General features: G+C 44.8%; 2 protein-coding genes across 2 annotated transcripts; both read left to right on the forward strand.

Moving 5' to 3' along the window:
• The first annotated feature begins 369 nt into the window (after window positions 1–369).
• Window positions 370–2,903, forward strand: LOC133645096 (uncharacterized). Its single transcript, XM_062039893.1, has 2 exons — window positions 370–2,099; window positions 2,186–2,903. The coding sequence occupies exons 1-2, from the start codon at window positions 1,236–1,238 to the stop codon at window positions 2,192–2,194; spliced, it is 873 nt and encodes a 290-aa protein (XP_061895877.1). The 5' UTR covers window positions 370–1,235; the 3' UTR covers window positions 2,195–2,903.
• A 589-nt stretch (window positions 2,904–3,492) lies between these two features.
• Window positions 3,493–6,652, forward strand: LOC133645101 (uncharacterized). Its single transcript, XM_062039908.1, has 2 exons — window positions 3,493–4,533; window positions 4,611–6,652. The coding sequence occupies exons 1-2, from the start codon at window positions 3,803–3,805 to the stop codon at window positions 4,831–4,833; spliced, it is 954 nt and encodes a 317-aa protein (XP_061895892.1). The 5' UTR covers window positions 3,493–3,802; the 3' UTR covers window positions 4,834–6,652.
• Window positions 6,653–9,334: the final 2,682 nt, after the last annotated feature.

Here is a 9,334-nt window from a genome sequence, read left to right on the forward strand (position 1 = left end):
CTGGTTCAGCATTTCCTCCTGCACGGATGGTCTTCCGTCCGGGTGACTGTCGTAGAGACGGATCCTAAATGGAGCCTCGCCCAACGTCACAGGGCAGAGCTCCTGTGGATCTCCAAATTGGGCACCAGACATCCGGGGGGCCTAAATGAGATGTAAGTGTCAGTCCGTTGGATTGTAGACGGACAGTGCACATCCCCTTCTCCTAACCCTAACCCTAACCCCTCCCCCAACCCTAACCCTAACCCCTCCCCCAACCCTAACCCTAACCCTAACCCCAACCCTAACCCTAACCCTAACCCTAAATCCTTACCATAAACCTAACCCTAACCCTAACCCTAACCCTAACCCTAACCCTAACCCTAACCCTAACCCTAACCCTAACCCTAACCCTGGTGGGGGCGTCACTCTGGCGGGTTGTTGATTGGACCGTGCCATCCTAATTCCTGTCCCATTCCCCTAACCCTAACCATAACCCTCTACAACCTAACCCTAACCCTAACCCTAACCCTAAACCTAAACCTAACCCCACTATGGTAGGGGCCTAAACCTAACCCCACTATGGTAGGTGCCTAAAAGCTAACCTTGTTATAACCTGTATCACAGTTTTTTCAAGGAATAAGTATTAGGTTATAAAATATGTTGGGTCACAATTATGGGTCTAGGGATGAAGTTCTCTGCCACCTAATTATGTCTTTTCTATATTCCATGGGGATAGAGCATAATTTAAGGTGATTTATATTATATTTTAGTCATTATTTGTGCATTAGGCAGTGTTATTTTGATTGAGATGCAGTGCACTGTAGTCACTGGTTTTATCCACCAGATGGCACACGCATAATATACAGACAGGACGCTTCAGGAAGCTGTTTTTTTCCACTGAGTGTCATTAGACTACATTACTCATAATGCATGTCTCCTGCTTGACCAATCGGCGGCAGGCAGTTCTGGTCTCTCTTCCTGCCTCGAAGAAAAGTTTGTCATAAGCCCGGAGTGTTGATGAAAGCAGATTCCCGACCTCTAGTAAGCTTTTTGAACTTTTTCTTTAGACTATTTTCTGTGACTTATCTCGCCTGATGAAGGTTTAATGCCGAAACGTTGCTAGGATTTGTCACAGTTGATATTTGCAAATAAATAGTACTATTTTTTCGAAATTTGAATTTTTCATTTTTCTATTTTATCTGCCCATTGACACATTGACAAAATACCTCCGCATTGCCTGCTTTACATTTTTAACAATGTCCGGGTTTTATAAAAGTCAAAACCCTTCGTTCATGGCTTGTGGCAATAACACAAGCCATGCGGCGCCACCATTTTGGCTAACTGCCAGCGCCGATGAAGAAGGGCGCGGCCTCAACTCTGTGTCGCGCTCTGGCCAATCAGATGAAGATGGGCGTGGCCGAAACTCTGAGTCACGCCCCGGCCAAACAGCAGGCAATAACAATCAGAACGGAGATGGGCTCCAAGACAACAATTTCGGCCTCAAAATTAAATGCATGCAAAACATCATCACGGTTTTGCATCATTTGGAAAACATTAATAAGTCTGAACAGCCACAGACTATTTTTAAAATGGCAAATGCACTGGCCAATAGGATCAGGCCTGCATTAAACAATGCCGACACACAGGCTTGTATTGCTATTAATGCCAAAAATTGGGCAGAGGCTACAATGGACATTTTAAAGAAGCATTACATAATATCATTGCAAATTGTGAAGGACGAGCTGACTCCTGTAATTGGCTACAACTGGAGGTCCTCCTTTTTTATTGCTTCTAACTGGGCCAGAAAAAAGTTTGGCACAAAGATGACCTTTGACACCCTACAACTGGCAGAGAGCCAAATAGCTTCGCTGGTGGTGACACCCAAAGGCCACAACGCACGAGCTGTTCCATCAGGACGGAGCGATGGCGCCGGGGCGAAGACGCCTGTCTCTGCATCCCAGATTCCTCAGGCCATGGTGGAGATTGGCGGCGAGTTCCCTCCTCCTTCCTGCTTGGCGCCGGCTGTCCTGATGTCTCCGCAGTCCGACACACACGCAGAAGCTTCCTGCTCCGCTCCTGTGACGCAAGACGGCAGACGAAGGCGAGAATGCAGATGGCCCGTGAGTGACCCGAGACCCAGGAACATCAGACCCCGCGCGCCCCAGGTACAGAGTGCGACTTGTGGTGGACCCCCTCCCACCTGCAGGCGACCTGAGACGGAGAGGACGAGACGACTGAGCGCTGAACGCATCGTGCCTCCTGACCACAGCTCGCGCACACCCGTCGGTGTCCAGCCAGCCACAGAGGTCGGTGCGGTGACTTGGAGGTTCCCCACTGACGGGCTGACACGCTGGTTCCAAAGATGGACGGGCCTACCACACAATCCCCATATTTCGGGTTGGTGTCTAAATGGGGAGCAAGTGGTCTAATTTTGTGGATGTTGTCTGGTTTGCCTCCTTCAGGGACTTCCGGGGGGTTCTGCGTCTGGCGGAGCCCAACTTGGCGGAGGGTTGATTGGACTGCGCACATTCCCTTCCCCTTTTCTCTCTCTCTCTCTCTCTCTCTCTCTCTCTCTCTCTCTCTCTCTCTCTCTCTCTCTCTCTCTCTCTCTCTCTCTCTCTCTCTGTCTCTCTCTCTATCTCACCCCCAAAACCTAACCCTAACCCAACCTAACCCTCCCCCAAACCCTAACCCTAACCCTAAATCCTTACCATAAACCAAACCCTAACCCTAACCCCCACCGTTCCATTTCCTGTACAAATCACACATGCAAAAAATTGACAATGTTTTTGATGGACTACTGTCACTATTATGCTACTTTTTGCATTTTGTCTTGGAGCCACAGAGATGCTAATTTTATATCCTTTGTAAAAATTGTTTTACAACTTCCTCTGTCGCCTGGTTATGTGTCTTTTTAGAATCCATACTTGACAATGCACAAACTAAGGTGGAATTTGTGTACAATGGGCCGCAGAGAATTTCATTCTACCCCCACCCTGACCCTTATCCTAACCCTAACCTCACTATGGTAGGGGCCTAAACCTAACCCCACTATGGTAGGGGCCTAAACCTAACCTCACTATGGTGGGTGCTTAAAACCTAACCTTGTCATAACTTGTATTACAATTTTTCAAGGAATAAGTATTAGGTTATAAAATATGTTGGGTCACAATGATGTATTGAGGGATGATGTTCTCTGCCACCTAATTATGTATTTCTATATTCCATGGGGATAGAGCATTATTTAAGGTGATTTATATTATATTTTAGTCATTATTTGTGGATTAGGCAGTTTTATTTAGATGGGCATGCAGTGCACTGTAGTTACTGGTTTTATCCACCAGATGGCACTAGCAAAATACAGACGGCGCATTTCAGCAACTGTTTTTTTCCATTGAGTGTCAGTAGACTACATTACCCATAATGCATGTCTCCTGCTTGACCAATCGGCTGCAGGCCAGTTCTGTTGTCTCTTCCTGCCTTAGAACAAGTTTGTTCAGAAGCCCCAAGTGATCGACGGTAGCAGCATCCCGACTCTTGAGTAAGCTTCTTGAATTTTTTCTTGTATACTATTTTCTGTGACATATCTCGCCTGATGAAGGTATAATACCGAAACGTTGCAAGGATTTGTCACAGTTGATATATGCAAATAAATAGTACTATTTTTTCGAAATTTGAATTTTTCACTTTTCGTTTTTATCTGCCCATTGACACATTGACAAACTACCTCCGATTCTATTGCCTGCTTTATATTTTTATATAATGTCCGGGTTTTTGAAAAAGCAAGCCCCTTTGTTGATAGCTAGTAGCATCAGCACAAGCCATGCTACCATTTTGGCCTACCGCTGCTAGCGCCGATAAAGAAGAGCGGGACCTCAACTCTGAGCCACGCTACGGCGAATTAGCAGGCAATAACATCCAGAACGGAGATTGTCTCCAAGACAACAATTTCGGCCTCAAAATTAAATGCATGCAAAGCATCATCACAGTTTTGCATCATTTGGAAAACATTAATAAGTCTGAACAGCCACAGACTATTTTTAAAATGGCAAATGCACTGGCCAATAGGATCAGGCCTGCATTAAACAATGCCGACACACAGGCTTGTATTGCTATTAATGCCAAAAATTGGGCAGAGGCTACAATGGACATTTTAAAGAAGCATTATGTAATATCATTACAAATTGTGAAGGACACGCTGACTCCTGTAATTGGCTACAACTGGAGGTCCTCCTTTTTTATTGCTTCTAACTGGGCCAGAAAAAAGTTTGGCACAAAGATGACCTTTGACACCCTACAACTGGCGGAGAGCCAAATAGCTTCGCTGGTGGTGACACCCAAAGGCCACAACGCACGAGCTATTCCACCAGGACCGAGCGATGACGCCGGGACGAAGAAGCCCGTCTCTTCATCCCAGATTCCTCAGGCCATGGTGGAGATTGGCGGCGAGTTCCCTCCTCCTTCCTGCTTGGCACCGGCTGTCCTGATGTCTCCGCAGCAATCCGGCACACGCGCAGAAGCTACCTGCTCCGCTCCTGTGACGCAAGACGGCCCGTGAGTGACCTGAGACCTTGGAACATCGGGCCCCAGGTACAGAGTGGGACTTGTGGTGAACCCCCTCCCACCTGCAGGCGACCTGAGACGGAGAGGACGAGACGACTGAGCGCTGAACGCATCGTGCCTCCTGACTACAGCTCGCGCACGCCCATCGGTGTCCAGCCAGCCACAGAGGTCGGTGCGGTGATTTGGAGGTCCCCCACTGACGGGCTGACACGCTGGTTCCAAAGATGGACAGGCCTACCACACAATCCCCATATATCGGGGGGATGTCTAAATGGGGTGCAAAATGTCTAACTTTGTGGGTGTTGTCTGGTTTGCCTCCTTCAGGGACTTCCGGGGGGTTCTGCGTCTGGCGGGGCCTTACCTTGGCGGAGGGTCGATGGACCGCGCGCATTACCTCCCTCTCTCTCTCTCTATCTCACCCCCAAAACCTAACCCTCTCATTCGGGGTTCCGGGGGGGTCCTGCGTTTGGCGTGGGCGTCGCCTTGACGGGTTGGAGACAGACAGTGCACACCCCTCCCCCTAACCCTAACCCTAACGTCAAACCTAACCCGCCAGTGCCTCCAACCCCTCATTTGGGTGGCGTCCTGCCATTCGTGGGCCCCCCGCGGCCTTTGTTTGAAATGTGGTGAGGGGCTCAGACACTTCAATGAATACAGGAGTCAGAGGGAGATCAAACATCTACCAAACACAATTATACTTACCTGTGTGTTTGGCCACTGTGTGATGCTTATTATATGTCGAGGGGACACATCACACATCTAGGAATTTTCTTTGATCTGTAGGTTTGAGTAAGTCGCTGGCGACACTGCAGTGGGGAGCTTAAGCCCCGCCCCCTGCAGCACTCACCTATAAATCCTCCTCCTGCCTGAACGGCTCATTCCCTCTCCGGCCATTGATGAGGGGACATCCGGCTGTGAAGACAAATAGGGAAGCCTCAGGAGATTAGAAGTGCTCCACCTGCTAGGGAATTAGAAGCGTCCCAGTAGGCATGAGGTCAAAAGCCAACCTGATGAGGCCTAGGGGGCCGAAACGCGTCGTTGGACAGCCGCAAATTCATTTTGAGTGTGTCTGCCACCACATTGAGCGCCTGCAATAGGAGTTATCTCATTCGGGGTTCCGGGGGGTCCTGCGTTTGGCGTGGGCGTCGCCTTGACGGGTTGGAGACGGACAGTGCACACCCCTACTCCTCCCCCTAACCCTAACCCTAACCACTCCTCCCCCTAACCATAACCTCAAACCTAACCCTAACCCTGATATATATATATGTGGAAGGAACGTGGCCTGCGGGCCTGCAGCGGAACGGGGTGTGCCAGGACCGGCCTCGAAGTCAGCGACAGGTGCGTAGATGGCCCAGGTGGGCCTTTTTATCTAATCACCTGTCGCTCTGTTTAAGCAGCAGCCGGGAGAAGAGACATTGTTGGAGCTGGCGTGAGAGCGAGAGCGTGCCTGTCATAGACAAATGGACAATTGCTGGAAAGCAACCTGCGGACATTATATAAAAATAATACTGTATTGTACCTCTGAAACGGGCTCTCATGGCAATGCTTGGTGGTCTGGAGGACCCACGGGAGGTCAACCTTCACAATATAATATATATATATATATATATATATATATATATATATATACATACTCCTCTCTGAGCTGCCACCTTATCGTGTCCCATTTCGAAAATTCCTTGCGCCAACCTGAATGACCTTCGAAGTAGCAACAAAAAGTGGTACCCATTTACAAATACATGTACAACACGGTGAATATTTATTCTTTGTAGCTAACAAAAATCTGACCTGAAAACGATGATGCTGTGTTCCAAATTTAAAATTATTTACTGAACTTGTATGAGTCTATGGTTTTGCACTTTGTTATATATATATTTTGTACTCTATTTTAGTTACTTTATTGAGTTTACAACCCCCTGGTGCGGTTTTGTACTGTTTTTGTACTTATTTTGATTATAATTATTTCTCAATTGTTAGTAAATGTTGCAATTTATAAATAAAGGTTTATAAAATTCAAAAAAACAAAAAAAATGTCATGAGTTAATTTTATCATATTATTACACCCAAAAATGTTGTTTATTTTACTCTGTAAATGTTTACTCTCCCTGTCTATTTGTATTTGTGTTTATCATTATTTTAGTTTTACTGAGATTTAAAGATAGTCAGTTTTTGGTCAAACCATCTCCTAAATGTATTATTTTTTATTATTTTATTATTTGTATAAGCTTATGTATGTTCTCTCCTGAACAAAATGTAGATGTGATGTGCGTTTACCTTACTATCTCTCCTGTGTTGACGACGAACCTTCACTTCCAGGTTAAGGGAAAGACGATGTTTATTTATTTTATTTTTTTATTGAACAACAAACATACATTTATAATGTACACAAAATTCAAGGCACTTTCAACATCAGCGAAACATGTCAAGGAAAGAAAACAAAAGCAAATACAGATAGAGTATTAAATAATAATCATTTAAAAAAAATATGAAAACAAAAAAAAGACATAAAGGGCTACCTAAATCACTTCAAATGTTTTTAACAAAGATATCAATTTAAGGGCTTTTGTAGTCTTAATCATCCTCCAAGATTTGATTGATAATTGTAAACCATTAAGCCAATTGGAAAATGTGGGCCTTACTTTCATAAATCTACATTTATGTAGAAAACATTTTGCCTAGATCATAATAATGTTGACAAACATTTCTATGTTAGTCGTTTATAAAAAATACCAAATTTGATCTCTTCTATAGAGAATGAGGACATCTCCACACCCTTGTCTCTCGGCCAATCTCTGATCTCCTCCCAAAACATGTACACTCTCACATTCCACAAACAGATGATTGACATCTTCTACAGCTCCACAGATAAAACAGCCATCAACCTCCATGTTCAATTTAAAGGGAAGACGATGTAAACAAACAGCGCATCAGCTCAAAGTTAGTAGCAGTTATGGCCCAATGATAATATAAATACATTTAATGAAGTCAAATACAAATAAGGCAACAAGAGAAGTATCCTACACTTCTCTTTTGTAAACAGCCGATATGGACATCTACATCTACTATATGATCATTTACATCTACTATATGATCATCTACATCTACTATATGATCATCTACATCAACTATAGGATTTGCCTGAGAAGCTGGACAGGACAAAAAAAAAAAATGAGTAGCAGTTATGGCGCCGTGTAGTCACGTGAGTGCCTTTTGACCAATCATTGAGGAGATGGTCTGACAGGCCGTATACACACTTTATACACGACAGTTCTTTCAGTCATTCTATGCGGACATTTGACAACTAAAATTGACTTTTTCAAAAAAAAAAACATGTAAATCTTCCAATTGTACGACTTTTCTCCAATACTCAGTGGCCTAGTGGTTAGAGTGTCCGCCCTGAGATGGGTAGGTTGTGAGTTCAAACCCCGGCCGAGTCATACCAAAGACTATAAAAATGGGAGCCATTACCTCCCTGCTTGGCACTCAGCATCAAGGCTTGGAATTGGGGGTTAAATAACCAAAAATGATTCCCGGGCGCGGCCACCGCTGCTGCCCACTGCTCCCCTCACCTCGCAGGGGGTGATCAAGGGTGATGGGTCTCAAATGCAGAGAATAATTTCACCACACCTAGTGTGTGTGTGTGACAATCATTGGTACTTTAACTTTTTAACTTTAACTAAATGACAAAGGAAAATATTTCACTTCAAAGTAGTTTTAGATGTATAAAATGGAATGATTTTTTGGGTTTTCTAAAGCTATGGCTACTTTGACTCATGGTACCATTTAAATACCCAGATAGCAGTGGGAGTACAGGAATTCTTTCCGTAACTAAACCATAACTGAGAATGGTAGGCTGGTATGATGCTCGCCACGTGAATGCAAACCATCCAGTGGCCCAGTTACATGTACCGCTGGTGCACCACCTGACGACAGCATGTCCATCCACCTATAAAGAGAGAGGTAAAATAATCCTTACCACCCACAAGTCCCTAACGGTCTGCCTTCATCATATCCAGACAGCCATTTTGGTAGTAGTATGACTTTAAAACCGTAACAATACAATCAATCAAATTCCTATCTATTGAACACTGTACATGTTTTCACACGGGTGTTGACGACAGATCTATATATATGTTGACATTGACTAACATGTCTGCAGTGTTGAACTAATCCTTCGAGCCAGGGACGTCGCTATTCAGCATACTATTGTAAACACAAGCTTTATTTGTTTGCAGCAATGCATTATGGGTTCACAGCAGCCATCTTTGTATTCCTCTGCAGTCTGGTATGACTTTTAAACGGCACCATGATTTAAAGTAGCTTTGTCTATAAATACTGCCCATGATGTCATTGTTTGAGAAGAGAGTGACTGTTACAACTAATGTTGCCAAGTTATTTAATGTAGCATTCGAACGAGGAACTACTCACTAAGCCTTTGCTTATATATGAGAGTGCTTGTCTGTATATAAGTATGCATACATATATACTGTATATATGGGTATTGTGGCCAAACAGCCCTGCGATGAGGTGGCGACTTGTCCAGGGTGTACCCCGCCTTCCGCCCGAATGCAGCTGAGATAGACTCCAGCAACCCCCGCAACCCCAAAAGGGACAAGCGGTAGAAAATGGATGGATGGGTGGCCAAACATCTCCATTTTTGTTTCATCTGACCACAGAACTTTCCCTTTCTGAAGGTCTTATCTTTGTCCATGTGATGTCAGATGAAACAAAAATGGAGCTGTTTGGCCACAATACCCAGCAATATGTTTGGAGGAGAAAAGGTGAGGCCTTT

This window comes from Entelurus aequoreus, linkage group LG03 (assembly GCF_033978785.1).
Source record: "Entelurus aequoreus isolate RoL-2023_Sb linkage group LG03, RoL_Eaeq_v1.1, whole genome shotgun sequence".
Taxonomy (NCBI): Eukaryota; Metazoa; Chordata; class Actinopteri; order Syngnathiformes; family Syngnathidae; genus Entelurus; species Entelurus aequoreus.